The 24,843-nt window shown below is 46.3% G+C and overlaps 1 protein-coding gene across 1 annotated transcript in view; it reads right to left on the bottom strand.

Annotated features, from left to right (window-relative positions):
- RND3 (Rho family GTPase 3) overlaps positions 1-23,043 on the bottom strand; it is a 36,348-nt gene extending 13,305 nt beyond the window's left edge. The window contains exons 1-2 of the mRNA XM_069616493.1: positions 22,518-23,043; positions 22,030-22,117 (exon numbers count right to left, since the gene is read on the bottom strand). Of these exons, the coding sequence (XP_069472594.1) occupies positions 22,030-22,117; positions 22,518-22,667 (238 nt within the window). The 5' untranslated portion in view covers positions 22,668-23,043. The remainder of the gene's footprint in view (positions 1-22,029; positions 22,118-22,517) is intronic.
- Positions 23,044-24,843: the final 1,800 nt, after the last annotated feature.

Here is a 24,843-nt window from a genome sequence, read left to right as displayed (position 1 = left end):
TGTTCTTTGTGCAGCCACCTTTTACCAACAGTTGGTTTTAAAACAGGCGTCTTTGTGTACATTAGAAATATTTCTCGATAGTTCAGGCTTGCTATATTTGTGTAAAGGCATCAGAATCTTGGAGTGCAGTATGCAGGTATAACCCACTCTAATAACTCTACAGGCAATACGAACACACACCCGTTTGGGTAAGGAAAATAATAGAAGTGAACATCTTCTGAAAAGGTCGTCAAGGAACTGATTATGTTGAGCTGCTAAGTTTGGGCAAGAACAATCTAGCAACATACAACTAAGTCAATTATTTCTGACACTATTACTTTTTTCTGGTTTACTTCTGCTAGGGTCAACAGCTAAAGGTCATTACAGCATTTCCCCCTAATGTCATGGAACGCCCATCAGTCACTGGGTGTGTCCCCAGTTTAGGAATTGCAGTGAGATTTGCAAGCAAGCACGATTTGAATTTAATTCTACCATCACCAATCTAAAATTGCTCAGTGTATTACCAAAACAAAAAGGTTATGGCAAATACAATAAAAAGTAAAAAATTGGAAAGCCATTTCCTATGGTTTCTGCACCACACCAACCATATATCCTGGATCATTGCACAAGACATGTCAATGTGGTTTCCAAACCGCACCTTTGCTACCCAGGCCTCCAATTCTTTAAAATCCCACTAGGCTAGCAGGACGAGTTTCTTTCTCGACCGAAGAGAAATGCACTCACCCCATGGTTACGGCTGACAAAACGATTTACCACTGCCTTCAGTAAAATGGTGCATGTCACCATAAGCGCATTTCAAACATAGTGCAATGCTGCTACCCAAAGGCAGCCATGCACATTGAAACGTATTTGCAAATACTGCAAACAGTTTGTTAGCAGTACATGTCAAATATAAACGTTTCAAACATTACCGGACTCGTCTGCAAGGTGGAATAAAATACAAGCAGTAGTCGCCCTTCAAAGAATCTCCTAGCCAATGCGAGTGGGCTAGTAGATTTCTAAGCCCTAGTACCACATAGCCAGGAAGCCTCTGTATATGTGGGACATTGCTTCTGCCCGTGTCTTCTTTCCCTCGACCAAGACCAACACACACTCCCTATAGGTTTAGGCAGCAATATTCCAATGCGGCCACATTTTTGGCAGGGGGAGAAGGGGATACCAATTCTTGTCATCGACCTTTGCAAGCACTATTGGCAAACAGCAATAACATTGAACCAACCATAAACAATGTGGCATTGCTTAATGACTGGTTAGTTCAGACATTATCTGTCTGCACGTACCAAGTTGTGCATAAGGACTTTGATGCTATATCGAGTTTCCCCATTATGAAAAATAAATAAATAAAATCAGAACTAAAGTCCACATTTTACAATACCACACATTGAACAGTACATTCGCTTTTACAAAATGTACACGGTTTGAAATAACCCTGAAAACAGTAATTCAAGGGTTTGCGTTGGCCATGGTTCTCCGGATCTTTTAGACTACACCTCCATAAACCCAAGACTGCATTGGTAATTGTGAGGGGTCATGGAAGTTGTATCCCAAAACATCTGGCGAGACACAGGCTTCAGATCCTGGGCCTATCACATTCAGAGAAAATTAGCCAACAGGGACTGATGAACAAGTGAACTTAACAACAGGCCAAAGACCATCAAGATTATTCGTTCAGGGAATTGCAAAATCTACTTGCATTGGCAAGTATAAAGTCACCTTGCTGGCAAGTACAGTGACATTTGGGAATGTAATTTTATTTGACATTTACTGAACTGTGCTTGGCTGGCATCTGGGTGGCAGCAGTAGGCCAAACATGAAGTGGGCTTATGGCGATATGTCCCAATTTCCAGGAAACTATTTTTTGTTGTTGTTGGTACATCCGTTAGAGTTATATTTTTCTTTTTCATAAGAAACCATTCATTATATCTTGAACATTTCTCCTCACGCCAAGGACAACCCTAGGGCCCCCCCCCCTTAACATACAAGGAGTGGATGGAGGCTGCTCCGCAGTCCACACCGTAACGTAGGGCGATGCCACAGCGCAGTTTAGTGCCGATGCAGTGTCTCTTCCAGACCAGTACCGTGGTTTCTGCCCCTTCCCACCTCCCCCTTAGGCCTCCTGTAACTACAAACAACTATGTATGTGTGTGCTTGCGTCACCTTGGTCGGGTTAAGTCTTTGGAGTGCACTTCTTTCCAGAGAGCTCGTCTTGGCCAATATAGCAGATAGTTGGGCAGTGGAGGGTACCTCCGAGGCTTTCCAATTCATAACCAGACGTTTGCGGGCTGCGAACAATATTGCATGTATGACTTTACCTGCCATGGGGGGTCTGTGTGCTAGTCTCTGTAATTGGCCACGAAAGCACGTCTTCAGTTGTTGGTGATATTTTGGCCTCTGGAAAGTGGGTGGTCAGCGTATTGAGCACAGTCTGCCAGAATGGTTGCATCTTTGAACAGGACCACACAGTGTGTCCCATGGTGCCTATTATCCCAAACCCCCGCCCCCCCCCCCCGACAATGCGGCAAGGGCAGTATCCCCATATGGTGCATTCTAGACAGTGTGTAGTATAAGCGTTGTACTATTTTATACTGGGTTTGAAGTTCAATGAGACACTGGGGCCACGAGTCGGCTAGTGCAGAGTTTCTCCCCGCGCTGTTCAGGATGGCCATAGAACAGAACGTAGATAGGCGTGGGTGCTCTCGGGTCTTTCACTCTAGCTCGATCTCACAGTGGATAGGGAGAGCCTGTCTGGTGGATTTCAGAAAACGATTTGAACACTTTCGTCATCTGTTACCATGGGTCGAGTGTATTCCTGTTAGGTGGGTGGGGTAAACTTTAAGTTACTTGACCTGCAGGTCGAGCAGCATTTTAAAGAAATTAAAGGCCTTTCGTTGCCAAGAGGTGGGCCGCAAGCGAGCAACTGATATAAAATTGCCAAGCATTAGATTCCAAAAGACTCACCACAAACCTTTAACTTATAACTACACGAAAACAGCTGCGTTTTCTGCCGACGCCCAACTGTCATTTTAATGTAGACTTTAGATAAAGGAATACTGCACATTTGAAACAATTTAACAGCCATGCAAAATGCAAACGAAGCCAACATATAGAAGTGAAAGTCAGCAAACCGGTTCCAGCCTCGCAAAGCACTGCACAGCCCAGATGCCACGCTGGTGCCAAACCTTTACGCACGGTTGAGATGTCAAGGTCGCTCACAAAAGGAATTCCAATAATGTAGCTCCGAGCACGAAGCAAACATACAGTAATGCAAAGAACACCAAACTAGGTATCCCCGGATAATCCATTTAAACATGATCCAGAAGCAAGTCATTCTCGCAGAAACATTCCCATTAAGGGCAGAACTGCAGCCCTTGGTTTCCAAGAGGCGGCTCCTTCCAAGCAGCCACACAATATTTATAGGACTAGTCATAACAGTGCAATGTTTAAAGCACATTTCATTATTCATTCATTCATCTGTTTGAAAGGATTTCTTGAAGGGCATTTCCCACAAATACACACTACCCTAAAAACGGGGCCACGGACTAGAAAGAAATGACGATTACCCTTACAACAGAAAAGTAGCAAGCAACCCAATGCTGGTTATCATATGGGCCAGAGGAAATATTTTAATATCATAAATCTCAGGGCAAAAAGCCATTTTAGTCACATAGGGCAAGTTGTCTGGGCACACGATCCAGCAAGTGTGGCCATGTTTACAACCAGAAATAGGCTCCCTGACCAGAACAGCATGAAGCCTGCCGCCATCAAACCTGACTTTATGTAGGTTTTTAGCTGCTTTGCATCATTACATGAACATGGCAGACATGGGATTACCCTGTAATAACTGCATATATTGTAAGACCGCTGCGTGCACTTGCAAGCAAGCATATAAAACAGACACTGAGATCCACTAAAGTAACGTTCACAGTCCCGGAACTGTTAGTGTGTTAGACTCCTGGTAGAGAAAAAGATAGGGAGGCACTAACTTCTCTCCCTGGCTGTTCAATCAATACCTGGCATTTCTTGCCCACCGCATTGCTGCTCTCTGCCCCAACTTTCAGTGCTATGCGGATGACTCAGCTCATTTTCAGGCTACCTTCGGTCACCTCCTCTCCGTCTCTCATCTCCGACTGTCTTTCTGCTATCCAGGAGTGGTGTGGACCTCTGCCTTAATGCCAGTAAGCCAGATTATCCTCATCGCAACACCGGCTCCCTCCTTTCCCGTCACTCTCTGGCCGGCCTCTCTTGGCCCTCTTCCTGCTCCCACCTGCGAGGCTAAAAACCTTGCGGTCATCTTCGACTCCACACTCTCCTTCCCTCCTCACATCTCGGGCAGCTCTCAGAAGTCACACTACCAGCTGCACCTCCTCAGAGGTATTCTTCTTTTCCTCTCCTTCCCCAGAAGCTCACTGTCTCCAGATCTCTGGTTTTCTCTAGGCTGGACTCTTGCAACAGTCTCTTTCTAAATCTGCCTGCTTCTACTCTCCGCCCTCTGCAACTCATCCAGAACAGGACTGCGAGACTTGTCCTTGGCCTCCAGCCCAGGGATCGTATTGCTCCAGGACTGAAATCTCTGCACTGGCTCCCAGTGGCTGCGAGTATTAAGTTCAAAACCCTGTGCATTGTCCACAAGGCCTTCTGGGGCCTGGGGCCACAATACCTTCATCTCACTTTTCCTAAATATCTCCCTTCACGAGCTCTTCGCTCATCTGCCTCCAACTCCCTCAGGGTCAGTTGGTCCTCCAAGCAACGAGTTGGTGGCAGATCGCTTTCTTCGGCTGGGGCATCCCTCTGGAACAGACTCCCTGAAACTTGAGGAGAACCATGTCCGGTTCCGGAAGCACCTCAAAACTTTTCTCTTTGCTTCTGCCTTTTCTCCTCCTCTCCCCAGCTACCTCCTGGCTGAAACTGCACTGGATACTTGGCCACCCTCTGATCTCGGGCCCAGGTCCCTCCCCACCAGTCACACACCCCTGCACTGCCTGAGTGGCAACCCACGCACTTGGGACTGTTTTTCTGTATCCCTACAGTCCCACTACCAGCACTTGGCACCGGATGTCTGCACCTGCACTTGCACTTGCCACCTGCAGGCTGTTACTTTTCTTATTGCTATTACTCTATTCCCACGTACTGCACTTCCCCTTCCCTTTCCCCCTGCACTTTCCCCCTTCCCATGCACTTGCGCAATCTGAATGACACCTGGCCAAGTAGGATTGTTGTCTCTCCTCCCTTTGTTCCCTCTCTTGCCTCGTCGCACCTTGAAACACTTGTGTATAGGCACGTTATAAATGCCACATCATATCATACACCTTAATTTGACTTGCTGGGATCTGTCAAGCAGGCCACCTCACTTGGGCTCCTGATCTAGTGAGACAATGTGTATGGCCTTGTTAAGTACTTTCTCTCCCCTGTGCGTGGAGGGGGGTGGCAGGGAAAAGAAGTTCTGCTTAAATATGCTGCACACGTGTAGAAGCAAGCGTCCTTGAAATTATGATAGAATAGGAAAGTGGGGGGCGGGGGGAAGAGACGTGACAAACGTATTGAACTACAGTGAAGAGTAATGTTGCCTCTCGTCCATCCTTTAATTCAAAATGCCATTGTACCACTACTTGTACTTCTATGTTAAGCTCATGTTTTAAGTGTATCTGATTTGACAATCAAAGAATGCATTTTATGTATTGTTCGCTTGTTAGGTGCTTATTCAGGAAGCAAATACTGTTTCAAAGTGCCCAAAGGGCAACAGAGAGGAGACAGGGCATGATGGACAATATAAGAAGAGACTATGGGGAGGGGAAGGTGAACCTACTACGCCTTGTGAGTTTTCAGAACGTGCAAGCGCAGAAGCAAGAGGGGTATGGGATAGGTGCTGCGGTGCTAATGGAGAGCAGCAGGAGAAGTGCTATGAAGAAAGGTAAGCGCAACATCCAGTGGTGGAGGGTGAGCAGAGTCAAGTGCAGAAGATAGACAGCAGCTGGGATGAGACAGCAGCTGGGATGATAAGATGTGGGAGGTCAGGGCCCAGAGGATGCATATGGGCCCTGCACAGCAATCAAGCTACTGTGTGATTAGCAGGGAGAGAGGGAAGAGGTAAAGAGGAAGGGCTTGAGGCATTTCCGGAATTTAAGGAGTTCATGCTCAAGATGAAAAGGGAGGCTGTTCCAAAGATGGGAGCCCGATGAGTAAAGCAACAGATCACCTGCTCTCTGTTTAGCAAACAGCTTCACACGCAAGGAGTTCGTGACAGAGGAGCACAGGTGTCTAGAGGGGGAATATTTATTCATAAAGAGTTGCAGGTAGAGTGGTCCCTGGCCCCAGACAGCCATGTGGATGATGCAGAGGGATTTGAATTTAATCCGTGCTGCAACCGGGAGCCAGTAAAGACTTTGTATGGCAGGAGAGATGCGGTCTCTGGGCTTGAGGCCAAGGATAAGTCATGCTGCCCCATTATGGATTAACTGGAGGGGCCGCAGAGCGGACTATTGAAATAGTCAAGCCGAGAGAGACCCAGAGTCCGGGTAATATGGAGTCCCTGGGGGGAAGGTGACGAAAGGTTGAATTCCTTTCAGAAGGAAAATCTGAAAGTGGGACTCTTGGCAATGTTCTGAACGTGAGGGAGGAAAGAGAGAGAGAGAGAGGATAGAGAGGAGTTGAAGATGACTCAGAGGTTTCTGGCGTTCCAGGAGGGAGCAGGGGGAGAGCCCATGGAAGGACAGAGTGAAGGGAAGAAGTCGGGTGCCGGGGTCCCAATAGGAAGGATCTCGGTTTTGCTGGCATGGAGGCACAGATCATTAAGAGTACACCAGGCCTGGATGGCAGAGAGGCAATCAGGGATGATGGACGGCGCAAGGGTGTCTGTAGGAAGTTTGAAGAAGAGTTGTGTCGTCAGCATAGCACTGGAAGTTGGGTAGAAGGAGGAAATGAGGAATGCATTAACGCCCCCTTATGCTAGGACTTCTATAAAGGTTTACAATGTGCAGGAGGTAGACCTTTCAAAGACTTAAGGGAAATTAATCCAAAATCCCTTTTGATCAAAGGAAATACAGGAAAACAGGATGACAGATCGTCCCACTTGGTCTACAAACCCTTTGGCCAAAAACACGTTCAACACAAGTTGCTCCATGCTCCCACTCAGCCCAAAACCACAACCCCCATATTCCTGCAGGGGTTACAGTTCCACTACTTTGTTTGGTTAATTTCTACACATGTTCTGTGGTACTATAACGCAGTCTCTTTATAGTGTTTTCTTTTTAAACTGCACTACACCAAGGCATGAGCACAATTACGTGTTGGGTTTCATCATGTTCACGCTACGTGCAAACCACAGATTACGGTCTTCATGAAAACGTTTCCTTCAACAACAACAAAAATCCACAAGTCAGTCAGCCCTTTATTGAAAAATGCTTCAAGAACGTCTGTTTTTTTTTTCATAAAAGAAAGACCAAGAGCTTCAAATTATGATCATTTATGGTACAACTCAGGCTGATGCAGGAGCCTTACCACCTAAAAGAAATATATATACTTATTACTTCTGAAACGTTTTCAGATCATTAACACCAACCAATTTTTTCAGACACTCTTCCACTCCTACACCAAATGTTGAAAGCAAAATATAAGTCCAGATACTGATACAAGGTTCCTTCAAATGTAATGTACATGATATGAGAGGTTATTTATAGCGTGCTGAATACCCAGAGGTTTCTAAGCGTGGACCAAGGGGGGGGGGGGGGAAACGAACCTGCGTTGCTCCGTGTCGTCTTGATTCCAAGGCGAGCCTGTTGCCCCCGAGCTATCCTCCCGAGATGCACTTGTTGGAACCACCCAGTTTTCCCATAATGCTCTAGTTTTCTTAAATCAACCCATTTGAAAGTCCTCGTCTGTTGTCTATAGATTAGTTGGTCATTGTGGTGCCATTTAAACAAATAAAACTCCAATTGAACTTTGGCTCTGTGTGTTAGATTTGGTTTACACTCCAATCACCAGCATGGGCACAAAGATACCCAGTGGTAACATTGCTAATACATCAACCATGGCATTCGATCTAGGCAATTCATATACTAAGTCAAACGTGCTAGATGGCACTTCTTTTGCTGCTGCATCACCATTGGAATTCTGGCCCTATCCTCCAGATTTTCGGACTTGAAATGGACAGCTGCTTTTGACCTGCACATTCATACAGTAAAACCATACATTTCGAGAGAGATCATGCTAACTCACTCATACTGAACTGGTCCACTTTCTGGCCTCCCCTTCCAGTGAAGTATTTGAAAAAAGGTTGGGTTTTCTCCCTTTGTCAAGTAGTTACGCAGTCATGGTTAAAAATGGACAACTTCAGGCCCATCAATTACTAAAAACCTTCAAATCCATGCTCCTTACGCACTTTTTTTCTCAACAGCATCTTCCAACCAGGGCCATCACATGAAATTATTTGTATACCCGTCTCAAATTGTCAAAACAACCACCACACTCCCATCCAAAATGTATGATGCGCGATTAGTCAATTAAAAAAAATATATATTTTATTTCGGTAGGCATCTTCTGCTTATTTTGCTGCTTTATTGGGCTACCAGAAATTTACAATTTGGATTTTTACTTTATCAGACTTGGCAAATTTTGCCAGACTTCCCAAATCGTTTGGCGTTTATGCCGAGTGTCAACTGCAGGTTTACCACAGTAGATAATTACTGCTACAAGAGGTAGTAGATTACTATGTAAAAAACATTAAGAATATTAACATTTTCAACCCACAGATCCGTAAACCTGAAATCAAAACATAGCCAAAGTCCACAGGCAATTCTGATTGTAGGTTACGGCAATTCATAGTCAGAATGTGAATGCTGCCAAGATAAATACTCATAAAAAGCCTCACCTCGAAACAGCGATTGCGTCCTAGGGCACACCATCTATTAGTCATTGCTCGACCGAAGAGCCTCACTACCATAAATGTACATCAAGTGCACTCATTACGACAATGATCACATGCATACCGAAAGTAGCTCTCTCTCCACAGCTGGCCCGAGACTGGTTATGCAAGGCTGGTTTATTCATTAAACAAGTCATCAAACTATGTGGTGACCTGCAATTCAAGAGATATGGTGGATGAAAGACTACTAGTATTTTTGGGGGTGTGCTCCCGCACTGCCTTTGCAACATCTTTTTGCTTGGAGGTCACTTTTTTATTTGTACAGGACACCATATAAGAAGCTTACCCCTTTACTCGTTACCAGCAAAGCATAGGTAGTAACAAATAAACAGTACTTACTTGCCCCCTGCACTGCTCTCTTGGCAGGTCGAAACCAAGTTGTATCCACTCACATGCCAAAAAGGGGCTCTGGCCTAGGAAGTTTGTGTGCTTGTACCTACACACGTTTTTATTCAAACTAAAAAGCCTTATACAAATGATATTTTCTATTAGGCAAAAACAACTTCCGAAAGCAAATACCATTTTGGGAATATAGGCATGGGAGGGGTTCTTTGTCTGCCTTCTTCACCCTCCCACCCCAACAATAAGGCCACCGATATTCAAATGTGTCCATCAAGCAGGGTGGGTGACAGGTTTTCTACTATTCCTTTGAATTCCGCTGCACATGAGGATTGCCAAACGACGGAGGCCTCCATTTTGGCTTTTTGCATTTTACATTTGTAGGAATGAGTTTCTATCAAGAGCGGGCCTAGCTCAAAGAACATGCGAGGCCACATGCTGTTATCACTTGACTAATAGTTATGGGAGTACTAGCTGCTGGTAGATACACACTGACAATCAGTAGCAGAGGCACAAAGCATACATCTTACACAGCCTGCTGAGAAGGTCCATGAAAGCCCCATGCAGCCTGGTGTCAATGGCACAGCACACCCCTCAACTTCCAATTACTCTGGCTGTAAACGATGTACAACAGAATCATGCAACCCCTAACAATCAGTGTAAGAAAGTAGACCGTGCCATTCAGGAATAGATCTTAGACATACAGGATAAACGAGGCCAGGGGTGGGAACGCTGCTTGATAACTGGTTGTAGTAGGATGAGAACACTGTGCTGTATCAAGTCCCAGTACCAGTTCACTGGTCCTATCCATGCAGAGGGCATCAATATTCACGTTAAAGAAGTTACGTCCGTAATGCATGTGCGCATGTGCGAGCCTTGTTATGGCCGCGCATGCGTGTAAAGAATAAAGACGGTCCGCGGGGCAGATGCCGACGGACCCTGGAACGATCAGACATGCATGTGCGAGTCTTATTGTGTGTGTATGCTTTGATGCTAGTACAGGGCGGCCCTAGGCACGGGAAGCCCCATCACACTGGTGACGAGGCGGGATACGGGGAGAGAAACGCTCAGCACGTACAAATGTATCGTTATGGGCATTTCATCTCACGTGTGCCACGATCGGCACACGAGTGACGGCGGCCATTTTGTTTATGGCGTTTAAGGTGGTTGCGGCCCACGAGGGTGCTTGTGCGCTGTCTAAACACTGAGGTAGACAATCCCTACATTTTTGGACACTCTGCAGTCTTCCTAGGAAGGAAGACTGCCCTTTCTGCCAAGTCAGGTACGTCGGACACAGATATAGCCAGGTTTGCGGCCTCTAACACGGTCTGAGGTGTCTGTGCGACCTGTGAACATGACGGACAGCGACGGAGAGGCCTCTGGAACGGTGAGGGTGGTGAGAAGGCAGCATGGCTCATTGCAACCAATGCAAGAATTTGACACCTCGGGTCCCCCCTCGAAACTGGGCCCGAGATGGCTCCTCTGGATAAAAAAACTTGACATGTTTTTCGCCGCCACCGGAGAAACAGATGATGGTGCCAAAGTGGCGAAGCTGTTGTACTCGGCGGACACAGAGGTACTGCGCATTTATGAGTCTCTCACCGTACCTGTGGTAAACTACGATGCGGTCAAAACCGAACTAAGGATCATTTTATCCCCTTATCCAACATGGACTTTGACAGGTTTGTCATGTGTGGAGAAAAGCAGCACGATGGGGAGTCATTAGATCAATTCTGTGCACGTTTGAGACAGCTGGCCACCACGTGCAGATGGGCGGATGCTGAGTTAATGGTCCGCCACCAACTGATCCAAGGGTGCAGCTCAGGGAAACTGCGGAGGCAGGTCTTGAGAGAGCCAGGTATGTCGCTAGCGTAGATTTTGGACAGCGGAAGGGTATACGAACTTGCCGAGAGTAGAGGGGCTAAAATGGACGCTGCTGCAGGCCCAGGCAAGCTCGAGGAAACTTTTGCTGTTGGGAGACAGTCCCAGACAAAGTCGAGGTGGAGCCAGAAGAGGCAGGAACCTACATCTCCACAAGGCAATGCGGTCATTTGTCAGTATTGTGGATACGATTTGCCGCATTCGGAGGACTGTCCAGCCAAATCGAGGACCTGCAGAAGATGCAACACGCCAGGGCACTATGCCAGAATGTTCAGAGCTATTGCCACACAGCGGGGACCCGCGAGGTTAAGCGGCGGATATAGAAAACAACGCAGTGTCGCTACAGTGGAACAGGATGTCCATAGACTCTACATCGCAGAGGAGGAGGAAGAGGATGAAGAGGTCTTAGTGGCCGTTTTGCCTTCACGCCGAGAAACATTTGAGACGCTTTCATGCCGTGCTATTTAACTCTGGGACAGCTGCTCTGCTCAGCCTGTGCCTGCAAGTTCCAAACTAATAAAAGTGCTTAATGATCTATGCATTCCTTAAACCCTCCAGCCAAGAAAGGCCACCAATGGCAAAATGTAGACATATCACACAAATCCAGAAGCAGGTTTAAGGGAACTGTTGTATACACTAGATCACATTGTATGCTTTCCGGAATCAGCCCCCAATTATTTCTTAGGCTTCTCTTCCCACTCAGATTGGCACAACACTCGCCAGTAAAATTAAGGGGGTGCAGAGGAGGGCGGGGGCGGGGGGCACTGCAACAGATTACAATCCAAAAATTAGCTATGGGCGCCCCTCTATGAGAAGGAATACGGCAAACATTGCCTGTTCTATGGGATGGTACCCAATAAGAGTCTAGCTCACTGTACCTTTCACAGATGCAAAATGAAATATCAGGCTTTGTCCTGCCCACATGGAGAGTCCCGCACTGAAATGCTATGGCAATTCCCTTCTGAACAAGAGTACCAACAGCCACCCCATACACGTGTTTCTATCAGTGAGGTGGAGCTGTGCCTCTCCGAGCCTCTGTGAAAGGTACAGTGAGCTTTTCGGTGCTGTACTGCCAATGTGGGCGAGAGACTGATATGCAAATTATTTCCCCCCATCTGTGAAAGGTAGAGGGGGCTAAAATGTAGCTGCGGACTCTAGGGTTTGTACCGTCCCAGAGAACAGGCCATTTTTTGACATGTTCGTTCTCATAGAGGGGCGCCCATGACTAATTATTTGCAACATATTAGAAGGCTCTTTTTATTGTCTAATGGAACAGACAACCTCTTTTTCTAGATACCAGCAGTCTCCAATCGCCCTCTTACCAAGTGCATTTTGGATTAGGCTATGGTGTAAAATGAAGACAAGAATATCAAAGACACAATGGAAGAGATGATAGCCTTGTGTTAAAATCCCGTGGCGGTCCTTGGTGCAGACATCTTTGTATACATTGGGCTGTGGCAGTCTCCAAATAGGATTACTGGGGATTCCTTTGGGATGGAAGGAGATGTTGGGTAAAGCTGACCAACGCCCCATGCTGTGCTGGTATTTGAAACATAAGGTTATTAGGAGGATGGAGGCGTAGGTGGCAACAGGGATGTAGTTTAGATTAGGATGCCTCCCTCTTAGCTGTCCAATGCGAGGCCTCTAGGGGACTGACTCTAATGGGACAAGACTGTTGAGACCAGTGGTACACTTCTCTCTTAGGACCATGTCATAGCAGATGGACACAACTGTCTGCTATCCTTTAGGTCAACAATATAAAGTGTTGTGGAATACTGCACATTCACTAAAGAGGACGACCTCCGCAGTGACCCTCCATCACAGTTCAGCCTAGCGTGGAACTAAAGTCCTTGTTCCTCAGATGTTCAGTCCTTGTTATATGACGGTATCAGTGTTGCCATGAAAAAAGTAGTCAGGAGGGCGACAAGGATCCGTTATGACTGAACCCAAACCCAGTACACATGAGCAGCAATGCCACTCGCACATGGGATTCTTTCCCAGCAAACAGAACACTACACTACACCCGAATTGCATATTAGCTCCTCGCACTGAAGGCACGCAAGGTATACTTTCTGGATGGATAACAAAATAAAAGCATGTGTGCTGCTTCTCACCTGCAGGCTGGGGTCAGGTTACATCCGGTCTAAATGTATCAACAGAAAACAGATACTGCATTTCCCTCACCTACAACACCAACCTAACCACCCCCACCTGGCCTGCCTTTCATTTGAACATGGCAGCCATGATGAGCAGGATAGTGAGAGTGGTCAGAACATGATTTGGGGGTAGCTTGTTGAAGGTGTTATTTGTATTGCTTGTGTCTCAGTATGGTTGGCTTTAGTGTATGGATTGTCTACTACCCGGCATTATATTCCCAATGTATATTCCTACGAAGATATATTATTGTTGGCTTGGACTTCAGTACAAGGAACACACATCAAATGGATGAAGGCACTCTTGATTAAGACATTTTTATTTCACCAGCGTGCATTAGTAACTGCAATTAAGCCATTAACGCTTAGTTAACAATGGCAGGTGAACGTTTGATGTTACAGCTTGATAGAGGTAGGCACATATCCCTATGGCATGCTCAAGACAGTAATTAATTCCACCAGAACATGAAACTGGGCTTGTGGAAGTCACTAAGGATTTAGTGATATCTAAGACAGCAAATGAACACAAGTTTTGACTGGATATATATTGCTATTTAGCTAACTTATGTTCAACTTATATATATAAAAAGTTTACATTTCTACCGCAGCGTCTCATTGGGGGGCATATCCAACTTGTGTTGTTCCCAAAACAAAAACAAAAAAACAAAAAATAAGGTCTAAAAACCTACAAGGCTTTCCTAGATGTAATTATATGCCAAACCATTTCTCTCCAGTATTAGAGCAATATTTATAGACATAGATATAGAGCGATATAGACTGGTTAGCTTGAAATCAACAGCTAGCAGGCCAGCTGGGCTTTACATGACATGTGTTAGTAAAAAAGACGAAATATGCTAACAGTTGAAGTTTGTCTCTCTTGTAGAACTTTTGTGGTGCACTGTGTACTCACTCCTGGTTCCCCCTTGGTAACTGCTACCTACTGGGTGATGCCCATCTCCCAGGAGCTGGTTTTAGCTCCTACTTGTTCAATCTTAATTTCAAACCCTATTACAGCAGTAGGTGTCATCAAATAGTATGTTACCATTCATGATGCAACAAGTGACCAGAACCCACCACAGACAGGACAAGTATTATTCCAAAGCACATCCTGAACTAATCAATACAGCCTCCATCACACCCTTCTCGGGTACTCCCCTAAACCACAAACCTATTCCCAACCCAGCCAATTCAAGTCTACCTAAACCAGGGGCAGGCAGGCAGCCTGCTGCTTACCAAATGCTTTGACCAAGAACTCCACGATCCCTCAGCGGCAACTACACTTGGTAGAACAGTTGGGAGTTGCAGGTTAAAAAGGATAAAGAGAGCTGGAGGTTGTCTTGCTCCATTCTAAACATTGACTGGGCTAACACTCTAGCCAGCCAACCCTGCTCCCGACTGCTTTATCCTGGCTTGGAAACACTGAATTCACCTCAGACACTTCCCACAACCGAACCAGACCACAAGCCACTGCCAAACCATGTGTGTATCGTTCTTGCGGGTGGTAAAGGAGGGCTATACACACGCGCACACACAGGAGGTAGAAAGTGCTCAGGAGGTATAGAAATATGTAAAATACAGGCAGTGTTAGTGTTGCATCCCTCCCCCAAAAAATAAGGTATCAAATGAAAAGCTGGTACAAACTTGTGATAAACACTCTCACTGGAACGAGTTTTAAGCAGGTAATTGCATACATGGACCCCCGGGAATAACAGACTGTTCTTTCGTCTACAGGCGAGGCTGCTGGGAAGAATGGTCCATTTAAAGGGTGACTCGGCCTGTCATGTAAGCGTTCCAGCAACTGTGGGTTCCGGGAGGTATTTTTATCCCAAGAATCCCCGGCCCTCGGGGCTTTCGCGCCTGGCTGTGCGAAAGCAGGCAACGATAAACAGCTGGTTTAACAATCGTTTTCCGATTTCACATTAAAAGTCAGGAACTCGGCTGTCCAAACGCACTGCAACGTAAATACGCATCCTTCATGTTTTTCTGACCAGCTACAGAATTTACCGACAATACCGATTCACTAGAAAACTAGAGCGCACAAAATTAAAAATATAAAACAATATCCTACCAGGACCCGCATGAACAGGGAGTGCAACAAATTAGATTTTAAACTTGAACTGCTTTTACTTCTAAAAAAAATTAGCCTTCGTATTCTGAAGGAAAGAAAAAAAAAGCTTCCAGTTATCGGACAGACACTGCTCAACCTCACTCTCCTTCGTGGGCCTCAAGCAAAACATGTTTTTGGCTGTGGCAGGTTAGTAATGGGAGCCAGGAATTCAGACAATTACCAGGGCTGGAAAAATTCTTGGCAGCGCTCTTAATCATTTCCATGCAGTGCTGGAGCAGAAACTTGCCTGGCTAGAAACGTCCAGGCTGCCTGACTTTCAAACCCAAGGTGAAACGCGAACTATTTAGGGCGTTATCCAATCCTACCAATGGGGGTAGGGCTTCTCGTCAGTGAATATCCAAGAAAACCAATATAAACTTCACAGTTACCAAGGCAACCAAACAGGAAATGGAAACCAACGACCCTGTTTTGCCATTACTAAAAGGTCTTCCGTTATACAGACAAACTATGTCAATATGACATGCAAGACACCAATCAGCATTTTCATAGGATTTTGGGCTGACAGAAGAACCACGATCACTCAAGTTAAGTATGCTGCAAAATCCACAAGGCTACAGTCAATGAAGGTCACCAAGTTCCAAGTTGGAGCCTCCAGACCAAGCACAAATAATCTAACATGCACGAGAAAAGGAGTTTTGGTGGAAACGCCAGGCAACATTTCCAGAGCTCTCTTGTCAGTTCAATGGGTAAAAAAACTGTCGTCAGGTTTTAATCTTGTAATTCTGGAACAAGCAGTTGTGTTAATTCCTTTTAAAAATTTAGGACTAAACATCCTACAATTCCAAGAAAGGAAGAACAGCACAGCTTTCTCATGCATGGAACTGGTGAACTCGAGAGCGCCGCAGTCAGCATTTTATGTAAGATTGCTTCAGTGACAACCAGAAATATTTTTGAGTAACTCTAGCTGGGCTTATGCAACCCACCCTAAACCAATAAGGACAACATTCTGGAAAAGGTAATCGGGCAAAGAAATCGATGCAACTTTTGCCCCCAGAGTAGGCGCAAAGTCTTACGCTTCCGAGTTTAAGCACTCTGGAACACTGCCCCCTGTCCTCCCCCCTACAGTTCTGCCCTTGTAAACAACTATACTATAAAAGGAAAGTGTGTGACTGTACATTCAGGCAAAACACATTAAGGAGATGCACGAATAAGCCCTCCAGGAAAGTCAAAGATATGCACTCTTCCAGCAGCACTGATATACAAACACTGCTGACAGAACATAGCCCTCCATCATTTGGGATCTGATCCAATAATTTCTCATCATAGAGCTTTTGGAAGGTGAAAGGCCATGGTGATGTCCTTGTAGAAGCAAATCCCCAACCGTTTGACTACAACTCCCCCATCAGACAAAGTCAGAAAAGTCAATGGTGACAGATCATAGAGTCCCAAAACATCTGGAGATCCGCAGGTTTCATACTAATGCCCACCACCAAACTCCTTCTGCCAAAAAACTTGATTCAGAAACAATGCTATTGGTGGCACACTGGCAAAGGAAGGAAAGAGGAATTGCCTTCACAATCTTCACACGGTCCCCAATTTCAAGAACAAAGGGCAAGGGGCAACTGTTGCAGATCATGAAAATCAGTGGTTGACCTGCCGAGTACGGTACTATTGCCCAAGTCATCCCCATGTACACCTGAGGTCTGACACTCGCTCTCTTCAACACAATGACAAACAGTGTTGTTGGTATGGATTACAGTTAGTATGGATGATCTCCATATGGATCTGCGCTTTTCTTGCCCTCACTCCTCTCCCATACTGCCATCTGCCCATCTCTTTTAGCTCCTTGTGCCACTTAAACACTTAATTAGGCCTTTGATCTTTGACATTATGACCCAGACAACCAAAAACCCTCAAACACACCTGTGTGCATCTTGCTACCTGCAATCTACCCTAACAAATATGGTAAGCTTGGAGGATACCCGGAACTGTACTCTTTGCATGTCGTTGATCCCTGAGCTTCCTGTACCATATGTGCATGTCAATCAGAAATGCCTATTAAGATTGCGACTAAGCAACTATCCACTTACCAGCCCCTTTACCCCAGGCTCATCCTAAAGGTTGCCCTTCGAATTATGAAGAAAGTTGCTCCTTTGCTCCAAGAAACCTACAGTAGAACCACCGCATCCACATGAATGGCTGTGGTCTGGCCCTCCCCAGGGACATGCAGAATAAGCCAGCATTGCTTAGATATAGGGCACACATGTCAAGTTGGAAGCAACTAGCCAGACATACGTAACATCGCCCCTCAATTTTCCAATTGTACAAAGCAAGACATCTCTTGCTTGCCAAGTGCAAATCCTTACTAGCCAGTGGAAAAATCAAGGCCTTCTAGATAAATGTAGGAAGTAGACTGATCACTCTCGACTAGCCCTCATTTGAATGACGGCTATTTCCAACACAAATCATCTTGATTCTGGCAACGTGCACGAGTTGGTTTCCGACCCCTCATTCCTTTCTCAAATGGCTTCAGCAAAACATCACGGTTGTAACCTTAGCTACGAATCAAAGTACCTGAGAAGTTAAACTGATGAGCAAGCACTTCGTTGTCAGTCTACAAAATAACATAATCCCCTTCCCCCGAATATTTCGGCAAAATGCAAGATACTCTGGGCCTGCAGAGACCAACACATTGAACGTTTTCACAGCCAACATTCTCGCTTTGTTCTCAGAGTACTTTGGGCTAGTTTTTCAGCCAGTGCCAAAAAGAAACCTGTGCCAATTGGTGTGTACTGGATCCAGTTGCAACAGATTCTTTTTGGGGGCTTTCACTGTAACGGGCCATCAGAGAAAACAAACCTAGAATCTGAAACCAATAAAAAAAAAAATAACCAGGAGACACCAATAAACACAAGATACAACTAGCACGTTCCCCATTGCAGGACAGCAGGTGGCCTACCAATGTGTGCAACTGGAACCAGTAGAACACACGTGTACTGGCGATGTGGTGGCTGACAACTACGTCCAGCTAATAAGTTTGCACAACACACAACCGTACATTTTGAATTCTGTTATTTAGGTTTCGAGATAAACAATGACCACGTGTTTGACCATGTTGTCTATTCATTACAAAACGTACCCGTAGTTCCCATATATAAAATTCAAAAGAAACAACCCCTTCTCCTACATTCCCAAGTGTTTAAAGACCTGCCTATACTAAAGGCGGCCTTTTTTAAATTTGATTTATATGAACTCGCCTCAGGACAGTGCCGACAAAAAAATAAATAAATAAAAAAAAAAAAAAAGGATGCGAGACGTGGATGCCCATACACAGTCCACCAACAAAACAAAAAAACGCCGCTTGTAGGCCCTGCCCAGTAAAACATTTCATTAGGCCGAGCTATGAAAACAGCTTGCCGAAGCAGTGCCACAGAGGGGGAAACCTGATCACAGAGGGTCTGCCGCTCCGACAGACCACACAAGATTCCTCAGGGGAAATTAATGCTATGGGGAAGGGCCGAGGCCGCGATTACCTCAGCGCCGCCTGCTGAAAGTTAATGTTTCAACACCACTGTTTACTCAGTCCCAGGGGACTCTTAAACATCAGGGTAACATTGTGTTTTGGTGTTTACCGGGCAGCTGAATAAGTAAGGGTCGTGCTGCACTCCGCACTGTACCACACGCACACCCGCGGCAACATGGCTCCAAAATGCCAGGTTTACCCATCTGGCGGGCAGAGAACAACCCCGCAGATCTAAACCAGAATGACCAAAGGCACACAGGCTCAACGAGTGAAACCGCATGGCAGATTGTGGGTGTGGGTGACATGCACACACTGTGTAGATTGCAAAGAATAAAAACACGATAGTATCAAAACCTATCCACCTTGCTATTCCTGGTGAACATACCACCCACAAATGGCTTCTACTGGATCCAGTTGACATGTGTTTTGAAGATTGCTGTGCGTGCGAGAGAAAAATACAGGGAGAACTTTCTACTGGTTAAATAAAAAATAAATAAATAAACACACCAACAACCAGTTCCAAATTGCAGTGGCTCGTAGGCCCAAAACCCAATATGTTGCCAACTGGATACAGCAGAAAGGAGCAACTGGGAACGTGACCCCAGCCTTAAGATAGTTACATCATGGAAAATGCCTAGATGCAAAACTGAAGCAAAGCACACGGTTGTAGCCCTGCTGTATTGTGTGTGGTGCGCACCAAACCCCCTTCAATCTTTGCTCCAAGGTTTCCCCATTATGATAACACTGCACTGACAAAAATAACACACAGTCCTTACTGAACTCATGGAGGTGTATTTGTGAGTCCACATAACCCACTCCACCCATGAGTGTATATTTAGGTTGATGGATGCACTCCCAAACCCTGGCCGTGTAATTCATAAAACTAGCAACTCACACCAGGTCAAGGAAACATCAGCTCTGGTGCAGAACTGCACAGAAGGTCAAAACACGTAAAGCAACAAGAGCAAAACACAATGATAACCATGCAGCTTGGCAACTGGTAGCCTAAGATGCTGGGCCCCTATACAACTCCTCATAACAGTATTGACCCAGCGCCAACCCAAGCTACATAACGAGCCCAGATATTGAGATCAGAGTGCAGTGCATAAACACAGTAACTTTGGAAGCTCTGCAAACGGGCATGAAACCAAATAAATAAATACAACTTTGATTCATCCGTTTTGGGTTCCATCACCGAGGGGTGATTTGCCGACACTCTTGGCCACCGCTATGGTGCGACTAAAGTATACCAACACCTATATTACTGGAAAGTCCTCGTGCGACTGTGCCTGCTAAATATTAGTTCTCTTTTTTTGTGGTTTCCAGCACAATCGTACATAAATGTGTTATCAGGCAAACCCAGGTGAGCCCACACTGCCTCAACCTTCAAAAAGGCTGACAGGACGCCCAATTGTTCCCGTGCTACCAGGGCTTGTGGAGGAAGGGATTTTGTCTGCCATGAACCAAGATTGACCTGGCGCCACGATAAACGGACATTGTTCCATTATTTGCACGCGCTATCTGACGACCACCTTTCATTGAACGGGTTGGCTTATGCCTTGGCGTCGGGCAGCGATATTGGCGCTCGAGCTCCATAGAATGACGCACCCACAAGTAACCCCCGCGTACTCAGCTGTGTTCATTCGTGTATGGTAATATACTTCACCCGGCTCATAACACTGCGATAAGTAAGCCACAAAGAACACAATATTCCACTGGAGGAGGGTATATAAATAAATCGTGATGCCGCTTGCTGGCTGGCGCTGGAAACTAAGCAGAACCTGGGGAATCTCCCGTCGGAAAAGCGCTGGCGCCTTTTATGCGAGGAATGTCTGAGACACGCGGGGCTGGGCTCGCATTCCTGCCCGGGTGCGTCAGCGGAGAGCGCGCGCGCGCGCGCACGCATCCGCAATCTAAGGCAGGAGGAGGCGGCGCCGACGCACACTCACGCGGCCCCCGTGCTGCTGCTGCGCGCCCCCGCTCCGACAGAACCAACGTGGCTCCCACGCCGTGCCGCGAGGACGGTTAACACGCACAGGCCAGGGGGCTACCCCACGCCTGCACACCGCAGAGTTTGCTCCACGGAGACAGTCGCTGCACCCCGGCTGCTGTGGCAGAAGAGCCCCCCCCCCTGTGCGCTTCCCCTCCCAACTGAATCTCAGGGGCTCCCCACCACACGGAGACAACCTCCCCGCCCCAACACCCAGACGTGCTTGCACACAAAGTCATGGATGCGGGCAATTGAGAAAGTTGTAGTGAACTTGGAGCGCTCCATGAAAAAGAACCCCATGAAACAAGCAGATGGGGAGGCGAATGGGGCCAGGGGAGCACACGTGGATCTGAGGCGCAGCCGGCAGCCAAGGAAGCAGCCATGCCAACGCAAACAGTTGGATAGGAGGCACATGGCGAGTTTAAAATTGAAATAAAAACCTATTCCTCCATTCAAACGAAACGATACACCATTGTAAGTTTTATATTAGAGGTGGTTCAAAGGATGCCGAAACATTTACAAGCGTACTTCCAATGCAAAGACTAGTGAAAGAAGTTTACATGGTCCACACACCCCCATCCCTCCCACCTAGAGTTCCCGCTGTGCCTCGTGACAGGGCTGGTGACACTTCCCCAGAATGGTCAGAAAAGTGTTAAGCTTCAGCTACCCAGATCAGCGACTGCCATAACCCCCTACCCGAGCAGATTTAGATGTAAGGCGCTTTGCAATTGCAGAATAACGTGATCGCGGGGTATTACAGTAATGCTTTGCAACAGGTTCAGGTCACTCAACACCAGCACCGCACGGAGTAAATGAGTCCCAACGGATCCTCACACCCACTGATACTGTGAACGAGTAACCCCACTGAGCAAGGGAAAAAAAGCAACAACGATGCACTCTCGCGGATCCGGTCACTGCAGCAACAAAAACTGCCATAACACCATCCACTGAGAATCCTTGAGACTTTACACATATCACCACACCATCAAGGAGTGTCAAAACACTTCCGATCCCAGGAAGGCATCCGTCATCACACAGAAGAAAGAACACCCCCAGCATCAACACAGCGCCCACGAAGCCGAAGAACACGACTAAGCTGTCATGCACCACTCCCTCGCCCCACTGTCTGTCCCACACGCAGCAAGCAGCCTGGCTTACCCGAGGTGTCCCAGAGGCTCAGCTCTATTCGCTGCGTGTCGATCTCGAAGCTGGCCGTGTAGTTCTCGAACACGGTGGGGACGTAGTTCTGAAGAAGAGAAAAGAAAGGCCGTTAAACACCCCATGCTCATTAAAGCTTCACAGTGAATCCAGCAAAGCGGCAATAAAGCAGTGCGTCTCCAGCGCCCCAAGACCTCCCAAGTCGGGGACGGTTAGCTGTGCCGAGTACCAGCAAGCGTATTGGTTTTTGGTTTGCGCCCCTCTTAAAAATCAACTTTCACTTTGGAGTTCGAACCCATCCTGTTCGGGCTAAAACTAACTTGATGCGAGGCCGGGCTCTGAATAGCCGTGCACGAGGGAGGCACTCGCGGGGTGCATGCTCACTCAAGATGCCGGACCCCTGGCCGTGCTCCCACACTCCGCTATTGGCCGGAGAGTGTGCATCGCAACCGGCTCCGATCCGCGCCCGAGTGCCGGCGGACACCTACCTCGGGGAAGGAGTCCTTCGCGAAAACGTGCAGCAGCGCCGTCTTGCCGCACTGGCTGTCCCCCACCACCACAATCTTGCACTTCACGTTCTGGTTGGGGTCCATGATCGATTTGCTGGTTAGTTTTTGGCTGGTTCTTCTTTCCTTCATTGAGGTGGACCGGCTCCTTGTTACCAACTCCGGCAGAAATGAAAGGCTGCAGTGAATCGGGCGTCGCGCATACACCGGTCTGTTCAAACTACGAGCCCGGCTTGTTCCAACAAGCAAGGTGATCCCCAGTCCCGCGACTTGCTGCGGCTCCTCCACGCTGCTGGCAGCCCTGGTGCGAGCAGACTGCTTTGTTCGGGCTGCTGCTAGTGGGTTTTCCCTTCCCCGCTCTTCCAATCCAAGCCCTCCTCATTGAGGAAAGCGAGCAGGCCCGCCCTCTCCGGGCTGGGAGGCTGGCACTGAGCGTCTAAAAACACAAACGAGGCGCCCTCCAGCGGATCCCTCTGGAACACGTTACCAATCACCAGCGTTGTGGTTTACACTGTACCCAGCGCGGGAGGTTTTATGTTCCACTTCCAGTAATTACTGCATTGTAGAAATTACAGGGTCACAGGAGCTGCCAAGTTTTAAAGGGTCCCTCTAATGAACCTAAAAAATTCCGGTTCTCTTTAACCAGGTTTGATGGTATCTGACTCGGCCTGGGTTCTGACAGTGACCGCGGCGCCTACCTTCAACATTCTTTCATGGCTGCCTCTCCTGTCCGTCCGAAAAGATGCTCCGAGAGAATTTGCAAAGCAATCTGCAACATGTCTAAGCGGAATTCTGGTATCACCGATTTTATTGTGTGACCTGACCACTGGACAGAGCCAACAATGTATTAATTCATTTATTAAAACATTTGCTTAAAACACTTTAATCTTTACAAAATATGTATTAGTCACACGTATAACATAAACTTAATTATACAGGCTCACAATTAATACACGTTATACCAGTAACATTTCATCATTCTAAAATAACACAATGCATTACTAATAATCGAATCGAATGCGGGCATACTAACAATTAAAAAGTATATATTTTTATATTCATATTTTTTTAATTGTTTTAATCTCATAGAATTTTTTACAAAAGGGAACGAAAGAAACTTGAAAGTTAATTGTTGTGAAAATAGAAAAATCTTATGCTCTAACGTTAGTTCACAGGTACAGTTGCTAGATCGAGGTTTGTGTTGGAAGCATCACTTTGCTAATGTGTTGCATAATATTCACTGTTGCCAATAGCCATGCCTGTCTGTCTCCTCCAATCGGTCTTTGCCAGCAATTCCCCTCATCCAAAAGGGTAAAGTACGAAATGGTACCATTCAAATATAAAGAGCGAATCTCTCGTGTCGCCGGACAGGTCAAGAGCAGATGGCGGATGGTTTCCTCCTTCGTGGTGGATTTGCAGAGATGACAACAGTTTGTCAGAGCTAAACCTCTGATGGCCAAAATTTCATTTGTTTCCAATAAGTTCAAACAAATTTTCATGAAGAAGTTACGCGCTGTTCTGTTCGGAAATAAGTTGATGTAGGTTTGTGGGGTATCCAATTTCTTAAAGATCGGAGGGAGATGACTTGTGAGTTTGTTTTTATTAGCCATTTCTAAAGGCTTTATTCAATTCTCTGATCTTTTTTATGACTTTTACTGGGTTATTCACAAGCTCATCTTCACTGCTTTCCACTGAATGTAAGAGGGCGACATTTTCTGCTTTCCATTTAGACAGCATTTTACAGGATCCAAGCAGCAATTCTTGATTTATCAGTCGATAGACGTATGGAGTGTCTTTCAGTATACATTTCCTGTATAGCATTATGCTGTTAGAGTCTACTGTTGTTTTCAATGATGAGAGGCTAAATTCACGCCTAATCAATGCAACTGGAGTTGACTTCGGTAGACTTAAAATTGATTTCCAGAAGGTTGCTTCTAATTTAGACCATAGCTCCGGAGGAAGGTTGGGCCTGGCATCTGAGCCATAGGTTAAAGATGGTATGACTTTCTTTTTTATAAATTTCTCTGACCGGGATTGTCGAAAAGCGACCATATTTGATATCAATGGCTTTCCCTTGGGCCGTCAGTTTTTTCGTTTTCTCATAAAGGACCTCCTGCATGGCTTTTTCTTTCGTCGTGCAATCTAGGGTAACACCTAAAAAGTTGCTGACTCTTTCCACTATGGCTGTACCCAGACGAAGAGAGATCTTTTCGTTCTTCTTGGTTGGTTTTTCAATTACCATCATTTTCATATTCTCTTCATTAATATCTAAGTTATTTTCCGCCATGTATTGCTGTTAGTTGTTTAG

The sequence above is a fragment of the Ambystoma mexicanum genome, chromosome 9 (genome assembly GCF_040938575.1).
Source record: "Ambystoma mexicanum isolate Mex_15411 chromosome 9, UKY_AmexF1_1, whole genome shotgun sequence".
NCBI lineage: Eukaryota > Metazoa > Chordata > Amphibia > Caudata > Ambystomatidae > Ambystoma > Ambystoma mexicanum.
The sequence above is the reverse complement of the archived record's forward strand: the minus strand, read 5'-3'. Positions and strand labels throughout refer to the sequence as shown.